The following is an 18519-nucleotide window of genomic DNA, read 5'->3' as shown; positions in this document are numbered from 1 at the left end:
TGTGTGGACGTTTCTTAGCAAACTCAGACGCAACCTGCTGCCATGCTCTTCAAAGCTGGTATATCTAAAGACACAAGAGAATCACCCAGCGCCTGACCTTACGTTCTCCAGGCGGCTAAAGATGCAGCATACATGCTAGTTGGCTGTAGTCTTTGCAGTGTGCAACTTTTTGGCTGAGGCGATCAGGCGATATGAAGCGACACAACAGTCTGATTTTGTTGATGTTGTTTGATGTTGGTTTGTGTGTCTGGGCCTGAAGGTGATGGCGTCTGCATAACTGCACCAGTCAGTTAAGTGAGTAATCATTTCTCATCAAATGAACCCGTAATTTGATCAGGATTAATGTGGTTTCCTGTTACGCACCTTGCAATTTTTTATGCTTCCACGTTTTAGCGGGGCAGTGTCAGCTGAAGGTTTATTTTCTTTTTTGACAGCTATGGGACTTCACTAAATTTTGAGATCAAACAAATCTTTAATTCTTTTGAAGAATGTATTATTGATGAACCCAATCTTAAGAGTTTCCAATTTAATGCTCATAAATGAGTTATGGTCGTTTTCAATCTGCTTTATGTTGTTTTGTATCATTTCATTTCTTTTTTAAGTGCCGTGCATGATGGCTCTTCGTTTGCTTATTGATTGGTTTTAGATGTCTTTGTTCATGTTCTGCATCACTGGAAATAAACTGAAGGAGACCCTCATTTCAGGTTTCAGAGTCTTAATAAAGGTTTGAATAAATGAAGGTTGTGGAACTTGTAATTAGTGTTTATGATCCCCATCAGTTTTCTGTCATGATCTTAGATAACTAATTGGATGGAAACTAACATCACTTAAATGACAGAAACATTATATGAAGTATAAATGTCAGGGCAATGTGCAGAGTTCCAGGTGCAGTGGAAAAGCAGAACAGGCTGTACTTCACACTGAGTGCCCTGCTGCTGCTCTTTGATCATACACATCATGGTCTATTAATATTCAAATTTTCATGACAGCGCGTTAAAGTGCAAGTTCATGCAGCAAATCTGCTGGTGACTGGGACGGATTATTGGTAAATACAAGCTGTGTTAATTTATATTCAAGATATCTGTTAATTAGGAGTTTTAAATGATCAACAAATTTGCCGACTGCCATATAATGTGAGAAAGTTTCCGGAACCCTCTGAGAAGGTGCACAATCAGGCCCTGGTCACACAGAAAGAGTTAAAACAGCTGGAGGCGTCTTTTTGTAATAGTTTTTAATGATAATGAAGCTTTTTACTTGCTGTTTTTGCGCTCTAGGTGCCTGGCCTTTTTTGACGGAGCGCTCTGACCTCCTCGAGTTAAATAAAATTCAACTCAGAGCAAAAAAGCACTCCACATCATCTCCGCTTTCCCCCCGATTGTCCAATGGGATGATTTGAGAGGCGGGCCTTCTGTGGTGGTCACGACAACAAGTTTACATTTGGTAAAAAATGGGGGAGAAAGTGGTGGTAGGAGTTGCTGGATACCCAGAGCTGCACGTCTTTACCTTCTCCCTCCCGTCCAGATTAGTAGCAAGCAACTAATTACTGAGAATAAAATTAGTGTAGTTTTAGCGAGCCAAAATCAACAGTAGATTGATTACACAGGAAGATTAGGAGTAAGGAGGAGATGGGTGGTTGACTTGCAACAATAAAAAGGCACAGCAAGCGCTTTTTTTTTTTTTTTTTTTTTAATAGAGGCATTCAGTTTTTAAAAAAGGCAGTGAGGTGCACCTTGTGTTTTACAAACTGCGAAACACTTTCTGTGTGATCAGGACCTTGACTGCAAACTTAAATCTCCCACGGTAATTTATTTGTTCAACATAAAGTATCTCAGAGCATTTGAAGCCTCAGTCTTATTAAGACTTAAACCATTATGTGAGACAATGACTCTGTACACTGTGAACAGGGTGAGAGCTGCCTCCACCAATATTCAACCAACAGGACAGAAATCCTCCCTGAGGCTCATTATGTCTACCCTGCCCCCCTTTACAAAAGGTTTCACAAAGAGAAGTATCTGACAGCCATTTTAAGCCTTCCCACATCCTGCTTTGTTCGACAAGGCCGGAAGTTCCTGCCTAAAAACACCAGCAGAGGGCTAACCATGGAAAAAAAGAGAAAAGAAAATCCTTGTTGTTATTGTCTGCTCAAGCTTTGATTTATTACCTGAAACGAGAAGCACCCCCTTCTGCAATCACACTCTCCACTTTGGCGGCTTGACAATGAAGAATACTCAAAAGAATAAGAATAATAGGAAGGGATGGGGAAAACGGTGCTGAGGAGGAGAAAAGGGAGGCAATTAGTCACTGCATGGGGGTTGGGGAAAACAATGCATATTCACAGGATCATAATTAGCTCTGACTTCATTAACAAAGAGGGCATGATGAGTTTATCATCATTATTTATGGACGTCAGTCGCATAACTTAGCCTGGTAAACAACTCAGTAGCCAGATCTTTGTTGGAGGCCTTACATCTAGTGAAAATCAAATTAGCACCCCACTAGCTTGAGTAAATTGGACACGATGTGCTACACGCTAACATTAGCATTTATAGTTGAGCAGTGAAGTTTGTCACGATGACAACAGATACCAAAACGTTGATTTTTGTGTTTCGTCTTTGCTTCAACAAAGCAAAGGTGCGTCAGCTAACGTTAACCTGCTAAAAGCAACTGACCAGCTAGCTAGGTTGCTAAATCCGTAAGTTAGCTACGTCACGACACTGGTCAGATGTTTACCACGTTTGAGGACAATTATTTTTAACGTTTTGCAAAACATTTAGCCAGGCGAGTGACGTCGTGTGGAGGTAAATGCTTGCAGTTACATTGGGATGGTGTTGCTGTCTGATCCGAGATGCCCTGCGGTGGTTTACTGTTTAGATCGAAAACAGGTGTAGCCTGCGAACCTAACGATACCGTTATGCAGTGAATTGGGGCAGGGCAGCGTGGTTAGCCGCTAATGTTTCCACTCGGCTGTGCTCTTATCGCCATCCCATCAAGGCTCAGGCTGAACATCGGGATTAAAGGCCAGTTTTGAGGCGATCGTTGCCTGAATCCGGTGCAAGTTAACGGGACACTCGTTAAATTACATGACATGTAATAGAAGCGTTCACTTTCCTGCAAATACTAGTTGAGAGTAGCTAGGCGACGACGCCATTTTCTACTCGAATGTAAATCAGCTGAGCAGTCGGTAAGCTAGGCTATCTGCCGGCTCCTGAGCTGATCTGCCACGGTTAGCTTCATCTGTTAGTGTTTTAGCAGGCTAAGTTAGCTAGCAGAAGCCATTTTGGATGAGCCGGTGCGGTCTGGTGAGGGAGGAAAATCTGCCTTACCTTTACCAAAGCAACTTCAGTTTTGTGTTGTTGTGTGACTACCAACGAAGAAATGAGACGGTTGTAAAAGAAAAAACGGGGTATGCGACGGGTATCAGGAGAGAGAAGAGCAGAAAGATGACCGCACAAACACACACATCAGTCCCCTGCCTGCTGCCTGGCTTGTTTGCGTTAGCTAGCTGCTGCTGGAGACGCTTGATAGCTGGCTGCCTTATGGGGACACAGGAGCCAACGATTTGCATTGGTCACGTATTTTGTTGTCATGTAGATCCCGACCAATCACATTAGAGATATCTTTTTAAGGCGTTTCCAGTAATCCGTATTACCCAATGGGAGGCATCTTGAGACAAAAGAGCCCGCCCCCTTCAGTGGATTGACACTCAATGTAACATCTGCAGTGCAGGAAAAGGTTCTGGTTATTTTTCACAAATTAAAGAAGATAAAGGCGTTAAATTACTACTGAGTGCAGGTTAGGTTATTATTCATTTTGAAATTATTTATTTGTTTTATAATGATGAATTCGGCATATGTTTTAAAACATCCTTACTCATATTTATTTATCATATGGGCTGAATTTGTTCTAGAAAAAAAGAGTTGTAAATAAGTCCTATAAATGAGCATTATACACCTTGTAAACTTTAGGTTTGCACACATTGAAATAAAATGATTTAGATTTTTTTCATTTTATTTCAATATTTTGATTATATTATCTGATATGAGATATATTATCTAGTCATTATTTTATTATTTTATGGGATACAGAATATCTTTGTCAACATTAGGGTTGCAGCAGTGTTTAAAGCTATACCAGGTCTCAATATTGGCAGTTATCATATACTGTGCACATCTGCTGATCTACAAAAGAATGCAATTTAGACTGAGAAACTCACCTTTATTCTCTTTATTTTCAAAAATGAGATTCCACACATACATCTATTTAAAAAAAACTTGTTTCAAGTTTCAGTTGTAATAAAGCCTTTGTTTACCCAAAACAAAACAAAACAAAAATCAGGCCACTTAAACTGATGATAATAATAATAATAATAGTTTTGAACTGTGAAACTGGTATTTTCTGTGACTTTGATCCTACCATGAAAATTACAGCCCTAGTCAACAGACTTAAGCCGTAGAAAACCAGAAGTTTCAGTAAAGGTTAAAGTCCTATTTGTTTGGCAGGGATCACATCAAAAAAGGTAACCAGAGTGGGGCATAATAACTTTTGTGGCAAGTTTATATTTTATTTGTCTAGAGCAGGAACGATTGGTATGCACGGTAAAAATATATTAAAGGTCCATATTGGTAGAAACTGAGTATAAATATGTTCTTTAGTGTATAATCACCTGAAAATAAGGATTGTTGTGTTTTCATTACCTGATAATGAGCTGTTTATATCTACATAGGGAGCAGGTCCTCGTAGATAGAGACATTCATGTTTTCACATCATCCACCACACTTGAAAATGTTTACACAGTGTTTTTAGTGGTTTAAATCACCAGATCTTTTTGTTCTGCAGAGGAAGAGACTTCTGTGGATAATTCAGCTCCCGGTAAATCTTTCCTCAACAATGAACACTGAAGGAATTCTAAGCGGGAGAAGGTTCACTGCTGAATCCCCCTAAATTTTACACACTGCTCCTTTAAATATCTTTATATGTTTAAATCAGTAAGTTCAGCCCTGTATATAAATGGGCTAGGCGTGTGTACACTGTGTGTGATATAATGATATAATAGGATATAATTTCTGCCCTGAGTGTTTCCATCATCTGTTACAGTGAAGCGGATCATCATGATGCAAAATCTCTATTTCTTTTTTATTGTCATCAGCCTGATTTAATTTTACTTGCCCGGCCCAATCTCCCTTGTTTACCATATTAACCATATATTCAGAGGTACTTAATGCCCTAAACATAGTTCACGTTTAATTCAATCGGATCAATACTTGGCATGAATCATATAAAGAAAGGAAAAAAGTATAAATTAGTTTCAGGGTTCAGACTGCAGGTGGTAATGAAGGTATTATGATCCATCAGAGCAGACACAAGCAACTACCTTATAATGTGCTTAGGGACTGTTCTTTATTTATCAGAGGAGGTAGGTGGCTGGGCTGTGACCTCCCTGAAGCTACAAATATTTTTCCTTGAGCCTCCCTGAGTATTTGGCAAAAAATCCACGACCCTCCCTCCACCATAAATTAATTATAAGATTTTTAAAACTTACCCTTTGATATTTGGAAGTTAAAAGATGACGACGAAATCCCGGAGCTGATAAAGGCCTTGTTTCTTTTGTTTTCTTGTTGTTGATGCTGGTTGGTTTGTGCAAACGGTTTATTTTTGGCCAAATTTAAATGAGACTGAATAGAGTGAGTTTGATGAAATATCACTATTTTAGACAAAGATTTGGTTCAGTTTGTCGCACATGATGTGTCCAAAAAAATCTGAGTGGAATCTGAAAATCCAATGAAAATTTTTGTTGTTACAGTTTCTGGCGAAATCTGGTGATAAATGGTGTTATTTGGGGAATTTTTTTTTTTTTTTAAGAAAACAAGATTTTTAAATAAATGCAAGAGGGTTTGGAAGGCGTATTTTCTTTAAAAATCTTTGGTAAAATAAATACAAAATACAACAATTTTAATTTGTATGCCCCTACCCTAAGTCAAAATAAAAAAAACGTAAGTCCCTCCCCAGTGCTTAAAATAATATGTATCACTTCTCCTACTTTTCCCACTTTTTGCACCAACTCCTCCTTCCTCATAAATAATGAACACTCCATAATTTTACCATATCTGTGTATTTCCAGAAGACAAGTTGTGTATTTCATCAAAGGGAAGCAGATTTTTTTTTTGTCATTGGCTTGATTTAATTTTACTTGTTCCCAGTCCTAATCTCCCTTGTTTACCACATCAACTAGGCTGACCAAACGTCCTCTTTTGCCCGGACATGTCCACTTTTCACATCCCGTCCGGGGCGTCCGGGGGTTTTTTATAAACTGATGATAATGTCCGGTTTCCCGTGTGTTTGTGTGTGTGTGTTAGAGTGCGGCACGGGCAGCATATTTCTGTCCGAACCGAGCCCGACATTATTTAATGACCAAAGCACTGAGTTTGTGTCACACAGTGGTTACAGGCTATTTAACAGGCCGGGCGTGCGCCGTGGGTGCTCAGCTGCGGAGAGGGAGACCTCCGTGTTTGAGACGGGAGCGGGAGGCAGGAGGTCCGACGCGTCCAGCGAGGGGAGAGGGAGAAATATAACAAAATAAGATAAAATACGAGAAACCTGTCTCCCTCTTTTATTTTATTTTCAGCGTTTAATCAAGGCGGAGGCGTAAATAACAGTGCCCAAGCAATAAACAGGACAGCCGGCCAAGTGTCCTCTTTTTTGGAAATCAAAATATGGTCACCCTAACATCAACCATACATTCAGAAGCACCTAATGCCATAAAAGTCATAAAATGTAGCACAATATTAACTTAAGTTTCCCTAAACGTAGTTCAGCTTTAATCCTGAGGAATGCACATTTATTATTTTCTATGTTTTTTTTTACATGAAAGTAAAAAAACACTCAGCTTCCTGATGATAGTGGGCTTATATTTCTGGATGCAGCAGTCATCAGGAGGTTTGAACACCTGACTCCACCCTGCTGCCTCTGTGCTAAAGAAAATCTACTGTCTGCTGCCAGTCACACTCCAGTCTCAAATACTGATAACCGACTTCATTTTTTACTTCATCTTCAGGTTTGGAGCCGCATCAGTCCAGGCCAAGGGCGAACTGCAGTACATCAGTCAGTCTGCTGAGAAGGGCCGGGGTCACGACCTCCTCCTCTCCATGCAGCCAGGAAAATAATTGGGGACCTCCATCACCTGAGACACCCCAAAACTCCCCCTGGCACTTCCAGCTCATCAACCTGCCACCTCCTCACCTTTCCTGCTGCACTGTTGCCAAGAAAACATCCGTTCCCACAAAAGGACAAGAAGCAAGAAGTAAAACGGTCTCGTGGAATCATCTGAACAATTATCCTAAAAAATTTTATTAACTGTCACTTAGTGCAGATCTTTGAAGTTACTCCTCAGCTCTGGGTTCGTGTCTCAAAGAAAAATGTGCACTGTAGTGAGGTCGCTGGAAATTTAATTTAAATGCAAATTCTAACAAACATAATAGCTGCGTTTCATAAAAGCTACGTCAGCTTCTCTCACTATGAATCAGTGAAATCAGCAGGTGGTGTTTTGCTGAAATGTAAATGAAATATCATGTTAATTTAAAACCCCTAATACAGCGGTCTAATAGTGTATGCAGGTTTTCCCTCCAAACTAACAGGATACAGCGGCTGTGATTATCCCCTGCTCTTGTTCAAGGTGAAACGAGCTGCTCTAAACGAGCTGGTGTAACGTTGGCATGAAAGAAACCCTGCAGTTATGTTCCCAGTGGGTGTCTGGAAGGGTGGAGAGGAAAATACAACAGCCGCTGAGATGTAGAAAATGACAAAACACAACTATGAAAGGTGACTTGTGACAGTGGACAAGTGGGGCGACCAGACACAGTATTCACTTAGAACATTTACAACAGGCAGGGACAAGATGAAAAGCATGATCCCGGGGAAAGAAAAGGAATAACAAAACTATCTGAACAGCACGTTACAGCATCTTTAAAAGAAGTCAGACAGAAATGTTCTGGCACTCAGTTGCAACATCATGTGTGTAAAATCATCGAATCATACATGCAGGGATGCACATGGTGCCCCAACCTGCCCAGACCTTTAACACTGGAATAGAACGTACGAGAAAACACAGAATGACACCGAGGAAACAACCCAACAGATGCACACACGCACTAAACAAGGACAAAGAGAGAAAACTTCTTTTCTTGAATGAATCATTGTGTCATGGTGGATCAGAATCAGACATCAGATTTCTGAGAACATGGACCAATCAGGTTGCACGGACCATTAAACGACTGCATTCTACATTTATATACAGTTGGTCAGCGATACAAAAGAAGATTGAATATGCAAGGATGAAATGGCTTTTAAGTAATCAGCTACAATCCACCAGGGGCGGCCTTAAGTATCTGGGGGCAGCGCTGTACATTTGGTCCATCCACAAAGTCACAGCTCTGGGTGTGGATGTTGTTACTGGCTTCTTCTTCAGTTAGCATTTAAGGCTATTGGACTTGAATTTTTACACAGAACCAAACAATGACGTGACGTGTAACAAAACCGTGTCGGCCTCTAGTGTGACAAATAACATACGTGTTGGCAGCGCTTTATAACAATAACAATGGCATAACATGTCAATAATAATCATTTACTGTCCCCTGTTATGTGGCGGCTGATCCTCTCCTCTGCTCAGAGGGTTAGGAGCTCATGCACCTCATTGTTTGCGGCTGCTTCTTTGAGTCAGCTGCTAACTGCTACTTTTTATATATCCTGCGGTGGTTCGCAAACGACACGTCATCAAAGTCATACCAGTGCCACTCATGATCCCGTCCTGTTGGCTGTCTTGTTTATACAGACATCTTTTCAGCACTCAGTACGTTCCCAGTCACAGTGAAGTGGAGCTTACAGCTCGACGAGGACATTTAACTGGACTACTGTCCTTGTCCCAGTATACAAGCACGGGAGGGGAATCCATGTATTGAGCCAAGTATGTGCGACTCCTCTACGATAGGTGGAGATATGCCCCCTTTCAGCTTGTTAGTATTGGACCTTTTTCCTGTTGACCTATTACGTCACAGACCAAACAATGGACAAACAAGTTAGCTACGGTTAGCTAGCAGCCATTCTCGGAACCCATCGGCTGTATTTGGCGTCTGACTTCCAGCAGATGGCGATACAGCCTCTGGGGGCAGACCCCCGATTTTTTGGCATTCCGGTTTGATTTGGGCGGAGTAGGCGAATTTCCATTTCCGACTTCCGATAAATATATAAGTAAATATGCTGAACCATTGCGATGGATTCAGAGTTTGCAGTGACGCCAATTATGTTCCGCCTCGTTAGTTCACCGCACGGCCCGTTTAACCTGGCAACAACTGCAGCCGGCTCAAACGTGATTGGTCAATTTCTCGTGGACTACAAACAGCCTACAACCAGAAACCAGGGCTCTTCCGCNTATAAGTAAATATGCTGAACCATTGCGATGGATTCAGAGTTTGCAGTGACGCCAATTATGTTCCGCCTCGTTAGTTCACCGCACGGCCTGTTTAACCTGGCAACAACTGCAGCCGGCTCAAACGTGATTGGTCAATTTCTCGTGGTACAAACAGCCTACAACTAGAAACCAGGGCTCTTCCGCTCTTCTTCCGGAGGCAAGATCTCCGGGGTTTGCCTACAGACTCTACATTCACTGAATGTAGAGTCTGTTCAAAATAAGACTGCTTGTCTTCAGCTATTGCTGAATGGTCAACATTTTGACATCAGGAAATAAATATGAACCCAAAGTTGTTGCCTAGCAATGCAATACCAGTGAAATGGTCGATATGCAGAAAACACATTACATTAAATACCACAGAGCATTTATTTCTATCCTAAATTAATTGCATAGTAATCAAAATGGCCGTACAGTTTATACAGAGGATGTGACCTTAGTGTCTTCAGTGGTAGTTGTAATGTGGATTGCAGGTCTGTTCTGCATGATATTCTGCAGGTGTTCATGTTATTGTGTCCACCCCCTGTATATTGATACACAGCTGCACAATAAAAACAAATAAATAGAAAAGAAAATTTAATATTGACATTTAAAAGGATTATAATATTCTGATGTTGAAGGATGGATTAAGGAGAATCTGTATGCTCTTACAGTAAATCCTCCCACAGTAAACTAAGGAAATAAAAACCCAACAGTGACAGACCAGCAGCACATGGGTACCATCAGGACTGTGTGATCCGTAATTAGGGGCAAAAATATGTCTAAGTCAATTTCAATGGATGAAAAAGACCAAAAAGCATTTATTAAACTGTACTAGTATTAAACAGCAGGACAGGGATGCATGGATGGATGATGAGACAATGGACCCCTGGACACAGACACACTGAAGGCCCCACCACCTCTCCTGCAGAGGACACACAGTCATTAAGGCTGCTTAGTGTCTTTATTGTGTGTCTTTGTAGTCACATTAAGTCTCTCTGTAGTCATTACACTTCTCTCTTTGGTTTTGTGTCTTTTTGTAGTCATCTTGAGTCTCTTGTAGTCATTTTGAATCTCTTTGTAGTCATCTTGAGTCTCTTGTAGTCATATCACGCTTCTTTGTAGTCATTACACATCTCTCTTTGGTTTTGTGTGTCTTTGTAGTCATTTTGTGTCTCTTTGTAGTCATTATACTTCTCTCTTTGGTTTTGTGTCTCTTTGTAGTCATTTTTAGTCTCTTTGTAGTCATATTAAGTCTCTTGTAGTTGTTTTGAGTCTCTTTGTAGTGATATTACGTCTCTTTGTAGTCATTACACATCTCTCTTTGGTTTTGTGTCTCTTTGTAGTCACTTTGAGTCTCTTTGTAGTCATATTAAGTCTCTTGTAGTTGTTTTGAGTCTCTTTGTAGTCATATTACGTCTCTTTGTAGTCATTACACATCTCTCTTTGGTTTTGTGTCTCTTGTCATTTTGAGTCTCTTTGTAGTCGTTACACATCTCTCTTTGGTTTTGTGTCTCTTTGTAGTCACTTTGAGTCTCTGTTGTCACTTTGAGTCTCTTTGTAGTCATATTAAGTCTCTTGTAGTTGTTTTGAGTCTCTTTGTAGTCATATTACGTCTTTTTGTAGTCATTACACATCTTTCTTTGGTTTTGTGTTTCTTCGTAGTCATCTTGAGTCTCTTGTAGTTGTTTTGAGTCTCTTTGTAGTCATTATACATCACTCTTTGGTTTTGTGTCTCTTTGTAGTCATTTTGTGTCTCTTTGTAGTCATCTTGAGTCTCTTGTAGTTGTTTTGAGTCTCTTGTGGTATTTTGCAGGTGGAGACCAGAGGGGATCCTGACACTCTGGGCCTGTGGGCCTGTGCCCTGCGCCCATTCACTAATCCATCCATGCTTGCAGGACATCATCTTGAGTCTCTTGTAGTTGTTTTGAGTCTCTTTGTAGTTATATCATGTCTCTTTGTAGTCATTATACATCTCTCTTTGGTTTTGTGTCTCTTTGTAGTCATTTTGAATCTCTGTGTAGTCGTTACACATCTCTCTTTGGTTTTGTGTCTCTTTGTAGTCACTCTGTGGTCATTTCTCTCTGTCTTTTTTTGCATCTTTTAAAAAAAAATCTATTTTGTGTCTCTTTATTCATCTGGAGTCTCTTTGAAATTGTTTACCTTTTTTGTAGTCTTTGTAAGTATTTGTGTCTCTGTAGCTGTTTTGAGTCCCTTCTAGATCAGTATGTGTCTCTTTGAGTGGTATTTTGCAGGTGGAGACCAGAGGGGATCCTGACACTCTGGGCCTGTGGGCCTGTGCCCTGCGCCCATTCACTAATCCATCCATGTTTGCAGGACATTGTTACTAAAGGTGATGTTTTGTGATTTGTAATTACAAGAAAAATATGTAGAAATTAAGTCAAATAGACAAAACAGAACATAATTTGCTTCGATCTGTATTAGTAGTAAACAGCAGGACAGGGGTGTGTGAGACAGAGATGAGAACTGTATGTAGTTGATTAAATTTTCCACCAGAGGGCAGGATGAGCCCTCCAGTTGAGATTAAAGACATCAGAAGGCTTCATGGACTTCAGCTGCTCCTCCATTAGGATGCACTCTCAGTCCAGACCTCTTGAATCCCATTACCTTCCCCTATCATAACCACTGCCTTCAGACCCCGCAGACAAAACACAACACATGTGTGCCGCACCCTCGACAACACTATCATGTTGTTCTCTCTAACCTCGTCTCATATCTCTCCCTCTCTTCATTGTTCTCCAGACTTCCTTCAGGAAAACTTTCATCCTGCAGGTCTGCAGTAACCCTTCTTATTGCTTTATGAAGATAGAGATCTCTGACCCAATTAGCTGTCTTTATTAAATAACAGTCCACTGGCCCTCATTTAAACCACCAGCCACCCCTCACACCAGCCTCCGCCCCTCCTTTTGTGTTTTTAAAGAACAAAGTGATTACAGATTTAATTAGCCCAGGACCTTGCCTCTGTATCCAAGCTGATATTTGTGCAGAGTTTGGAGATAGAAGCCTCGGCTGTGTGATGATAACTTGCAGGGGAAATGAAACAAAGTTATCTGAGACCACGTCCACACTTTGAGGTCATAAAAATGACTGTCCACACTGGAACAGCCATCAATAAGAAACAGCTACATCTCTTTGTTCTCTCTGTCCCCTTCAGCTCGTCATATGCTACGTTTCAATGTGGATAAACTTATTGATTTAGCACTTTTCTTTAACATGTTTTTCTGTTTCAGCTGTCAGACAATTGACTGAATATCAGAATCAGATATATTTTATTGATGCCTTTTTTTAACCAAGGTGAACAGCAAATACACTGTTGCTCTAAAGCCCAGCTCAGACTGAAGATTCACAATGAGACGAGTTAAAACAAGCAACTAAAACCTGCAGGTTCACAGGAAGTGACCACCATGAGACGGTGTATCATCTCTAGTCAACAACTCTCTGTACTTCGTTCTGATTTGCAGCTTTTCAGACTTATTTTGTGGCTGAATATAATTTGTAGCTTCTTAAAATCTGAATGAGGATAGTGATAGTGAGATACTGGCTACAGTGATGAAACAAAACCAGCATCAGATGGACTGTTTTCATAATCAATACGCCACAATAATATAAATAACCAGCGCCAATTCATCAGCCAATGAGAATGTGTGTGTGTGTGTGGGCAGGGCATAAGCACATACAGCCAGCAGCAGCAGCGACCCACCGTCTGACACCGGCACACTGTGAGAACGAAAACAGAGGGCTTGGCGGGGACGGAGCACCTGCTGCAGCAAGCCAACACACTGTCTGCGGCTATTTTGACTTGACCAGCGGACTTCACTACAAGCTGATTGGCTGTTGAAACAGGTGACGTGCTTTAAAACCAGCCGCCGGCCATTTGACCAGCTGAGTGTCAGGTGACACCTTCAGCCGGCTTGAGTCGAGCTCAGACCGGCCAATTCACACCGCTGACACTTTTCTCTGCAGCGTACTAATACGATTTCGTCTTGTTGCGTATCTTTGATCTGAACTGGACTTTAGACGCCATCAAATCTCTGTTTCATGGTTGTGAAGTTTCTGACAAAAATTTGACAACAGCTGTACTGTGTGTGCAGCCTGTTACATGCATTGTCTGTTTTCAAAATACACTTCTGTTTTCACAGGAAATGTACAGTTTGGATACAGGCTCTTTCAAAATAAAAGCACTACGTCGGTACAACACTGTGGATTCATGTTCCTTTTCTTCAACAACACACACGTGGTTGGGTTTGGGGAAAAAACAGCAGGGTTTGGCTTTATAATCTTACGGGATGCGAACACTCTCCCTGGTGAAGCTCGGTGTTTGTTGGACCATCCACCGCCACTTGTGCCCACCCTACTTGGACTTTTGTTGCCTTAACTTCGTTCTTGTTCTGCAGTGTTTCCCCCAATGCTGCTGAGCGCTGTCAAACTATAAAAGGCGACTGGCCACGTATCATGCCGACTTTAAAGGACGGATTTCTTCATTAAAGTCACTACCCAAGCTGTATTTTGACGACTTCGGAGTGAGACTGGGTTGGGTCTTGCCTACAACACTGTGGTTCGGTTTAAACTACATTGGAGTCAGTATAAGCAGTCGTGTCCTTCCATCTACAGTTCACACGTTGACCATAACGTGTGAACGGAAAAGTATATGCAAAATGTAACTTGAGCTTTAACATGGATAGAAGACCACAGGAAGGACGATGAAGATGCTTAGCTGAAGCGTGTTTTGAGGCCACATAGTTGCTCTATATGTGGATACTAACGCCATGGTGAAAACATGACTTATAGAACTACTTCCTGTACTTGTACTGTTGATTTTCCATCAGGTGATAGTCTGTCCTCTGCAGGATGATGCTTCGGCATTATACACAGGCGTGGCAGCAATCATTCATTTATACTTTGTTCTATTTAAGGAACGTTTGCTGTCATTATAGAAAGGTTTCTGCTGCCATAAATAAAGGTCGCCAACTCCGCTAACGACTCAAGTAAAATATACATGTACAGTAAAAGCAGACGAACGGGGTTATCTCTTCAGACTGTCACATACCATCAGCATCAAACTTTGCTTTTACTTGTGTTTCTCTTAACAGGATTTAAAAGGAGCCTTTGAAAGAACCAGGTACTGTCAAAGACCTGCGAGGGGGGCTGATGCTTAAAAAAACAACCGGTGTGACCTTTTCCAAACACACATTTATCGCTCAGTGACAGCCACATGAGGTTTTTTCTTTCTGCCAGTTTTTGTTGGAAGGCAGGTCTGTCTGTGCTGCAGAGGTGAATCAAAGATCTGACGCTGTAAAAGACAGAAGAGTGAAATACAAACCACTCTTACAGTAGTTCTTTTTAAAAAAAGATCTCCTTTGTCATGTGTTGTAGCTGTTTGCCAAATTTCTTCTGTAATATTTACTTGAAGCCATCAAACGCTGCTAATACCTGAAGCTGGGTCACAGCAGTTTAATTATCATTGCTACAGTAACATAAACATCTGGGACTGACGAGGTCACGCTTTGCACCTTTCCACACCGGCTATTTATACCAGGCTCACCTTTAACCCGCTCCTATGTGCATTCATCTGTGACCTTCAGAGAACACAGAAAATATGAATGAAACACTCCTCTGCTCTCCCCTGAGATGTGTGTGACCTTTCTTACACATTTCAGAGCCTCTATTTATCCAAGGAAGGCTTCTCTCAGCGTGCTGCATGCTGCTTTTCAGCTCCACAAGCTCTGCATTTATACAAAATTCACACCTGAGAGATGCCCAGCGCAGCCAAAGTCTTCCACTGTCGGCCAAATGGGCACTGGAAAAAATCCCCACTAAAGCTTTTTAACATCCCAAAACAGATGCTGGTGATGTTCTTTTCATTTGTTTTGTGGTGTGGTGTTTTACCCTCTGCCCGACAAGATATATCCAGATGGTGAATGCAGAGTAACAGCAGAAAGTGAACAGTAAACATCAGGTTTCTAATCCGCCTTTTTGCGATGACATTCAATCATCATACAAAGAGAAACCCATCACATAGAGAGGAGGCAGCAGCAGCATTTTCCACTGACAGTAGCCTCAGCAGACCTTACAAGCATCTAACATGCATTCCGAGTGAGGGGATGTGTTGTTTACTGGGAAAAAATGCTGGCTCTGCTGTTTCCCACTGCCTACACACTTCACACCACATATCTGCGGTTTGTTGAAGGGTATTCTGGGAAATGTGGGAAATGGCGAACTGGAACAGTTTAGCAGGTTCAGGGAAAAACGGGCGAAAGACTGAAGCAGTTCATCCAATATTAACTTGTGGAAAACACTGAATATGACAGATTAATGATATGTATGCTGTTCTCGTGCAATGTTTTACTCCTACTACATAAGTATAAGCTAGTAGTTCCTGTATAATTCCTGATTTGGGAAGGCTGCGATCATGTGACCAAAGCACTTCTGGGAGTAAACAATAGAGATGGAGGCAGTCTGTTACCCGACGGTTGCGTGACTTTAACGTCGCCACCACATCAAGGCTGTAAAGCCTCATCAGTAGCCATGTTTCCATCAACCTGTTTAGATGTGCATCTAGAAGTATCGCATCGGAAAATTATGATGGAAACGCCAAAATGTGAATTAAAATCCCCTGATTCGCACAGGGGGATGACTCGAAAAAATGTTGATTCGCAAAACGGGGGATGGAAACAGTTCGAATTAAGTCTGACGTAGCGCACCTCTCTCCATGGTGATATCCACACTCCGGGTCGGGAAGGCGGTAATGCATTTACAAGCTGGTTGCCAACCGCCAGAAAACGTAGAAGAAGAAGAATGCGAGACTTGTTTTGTTTCCAGTTCTGCGGAAAACTCGCGCAAGTTCGTAGTTTTCACCAAAGTCTGTACATTTAATGGAAACACACAGGATTCATATTTCTTTTAATGCACATTTCCCAATTATTTGAATCACTTTTGGATGGAAACATAGCTAGTGTGATGATGTTTTGTACAACACATTCACACTCCGACCTCGTCACATATCCAGGTTTGTTCATGGACTTTCATGGACATATGACGTCCAAGGTACCCTGGGTGTGTTGGTTGTTGATGTTCTGGGACGCCATGTCAACTGCTTTCAAAATACACTTCCATTTTCACAGGAAATTTACAGTTTGCATGCAGTCTCTTTCAAATGACAAACAATACATTGGTACAACACCGCCAATTGACATTTTTTTCCTTCAACAACAAACGTGGTTACATTTAAAGAGACAACAGATAGGATTCGTTTTTTTTTAGCTTGGCGCCACCTAGCGTCAGCGGTGTTGCTCGCACTGTCGCAACGACCAAATTGACCGTGGGGATCAGAGATAATCAATAAAATGTAGGCTGTAAAGCCACCAGTGTACGTCTATGTATATGTAGAATGAGAAGGTGTGTGGACACTCTACTAAATAAATGAGTAAAGAGACCGAGCAACAATTATCAGATTTATCTGAAATCACTGTCCGAGGGCTGCCGTAGAATGGCAACGAGGATGTCCCTGGTTGCGGCGATTTGCGATGCTGGCCAGCTAGGAATGAACTAGCAGCCAGTACAGTACAGTCCTCTCTGGTCTAGCTAACATTTAGCCGTGTTACTTACTGATCCATTAGAAAGAAAGCTAGCTGGACATGGGTTTTGAAGCCTCTTTGGTCAAGGAGCTCCCTCCATCTCTTGAACGCCTGACTGAGGTTTACTCTTGTTTTTCCTCTTCTTTTATCACTCTCCTTTTTGCTCTTCTTTTATCACTCTCCTTTTTCTGCATCCTCGCCTCCTCACACTGATTAGCTCGTTTTCTTTTGGGAGGCCGTTTTTCACTTGTCTCCAAACTTTGTCCCTCTGCCATTGTGCTCCTGACTCAACTATCTAACATGACGCGTTTCCTGCCGTAAAGCAGATTTTTTTCCGCAGAAATTCGTCCCCGGTGGCAGAAGCTTATTGCAAAGATTGCAAAGCCACTAAGTAACCTATGTAAACGCTGATAGTCTGATTTTACTGTGGCCACTACCCTGTGCAACTCACATTATTTTCATAATGATATATATAGGCAAAAATTCTGTCTGTTGCTTCTTTAAGGCAGATTTATACTTGAGCACCAGCTCTATACAGAGCCTACGCAGTTGTGAGCATTTATACTTGTGCGGTGGTGTGTCTGTGTCGCTCTGCAGTTACACCTCCAAAACACTAGTCGACGTTGGGGTTTCTGTGAAGCCCAGACACAGCACTTGCCTTGTTATCAGCACAAGCCTATGTCATTTTACATTGTATATATTAGCCTATCAGCTAGCAGAGATTTCCTCTATTCATATGAAGCCAGGGACAACAGCAACATTTAACAAAATTCAGCTCCATGACAGCTCACAAGTTTCACCAACAAAACAACTGTCTTATACTAAACACGTTTTCCAAACAAATACAACATGCTAACGTTATTAGCACAAGCCTATGGCATTTTACATTGTATAAATTAGCCTAGCAACTTGTGGAGATTTCCTCTGTTCATATGAAGCCAGGATAAATCACACACAGTGTGTGGAGGCTTTATTGTCTTCACAATTTATTGTTTCTTATCTGTGAAATTAAAGTAAATCAAAGCTTTGTTTCCACTGAGGGAAATGGTTTCAGCTTACAGAAACAGACAGGAGGTCTGCGTCACTGTGATGTGTAGGTACATTTCTAGGGAGGTGCACAACAGGCTACGGTGTTGATTCGACGCAGAAGTATAAATCCCGCTTCAGCCAACATACACATGTGGTTGGGTTTAGGCAACAAAAGCAAGTGATTGGGTAAAGGTCATGCTGAAGTGAAGGGACAGCTTTTTTTGTCTGTGTCTGACGCCAGAAGTCACTGACAAAGCTCTGATAGTCAGTGACTTCAGAGTGAGACCGGGTTGTTCTCACGTAGCCACTTGTTACCAACCGCCTTTTGTAAAACATGCAAACGCTTCTAAATTCACAGTTGGGTATTTACTAAAAGATTTGAGTTGTAAAACAAAACTTGAAAGTCTCTTCACCTTGTGTTCACCACAGACCTCATTTCAGACATCAAACCAAAAACCC

General features: G+C 41.5%; 1 protein-coding gene across 1 annotated transcript in view; it reads right to left on the bottom strand.

Moving 5' to 3' along the window:
* eif4g2b (eukaryotic translation initiation factor 4, gamma 2b) overlaps positions 1-18519 on the bottom strand; it is a 52332-nt gene that overhangs the window by 18668 nt on the left and 15145 nt on the right. The window contains exon 2 of the mRNA XM_050072148.1: positions 2162-2270. Within this exon, the coding sequence (XP_049928105.1) occupies positions 2162-2270 (109 nt within the window). The remainder of the gene's footprint in view (positions 1-2161; positions 2271-18519) is intronic.

Source organism: Epinephelus moara, chromosome 20 (assembly GCF_006386435.1).
Source record: "Epinephelus moara isolate mb chromosome 20, YSFRI_EMoa_1.0, whole genome shotgun sequence".
Lineage (NCBI taxonomy): Eukaryota > Metazoa > Chordata > Actinopteri > Perciformes > Serranidae > Epinephelus > Epinephelus moara.
This window is presented reverse-complemented; position numbering and strand designations above follow the sequence as displayed.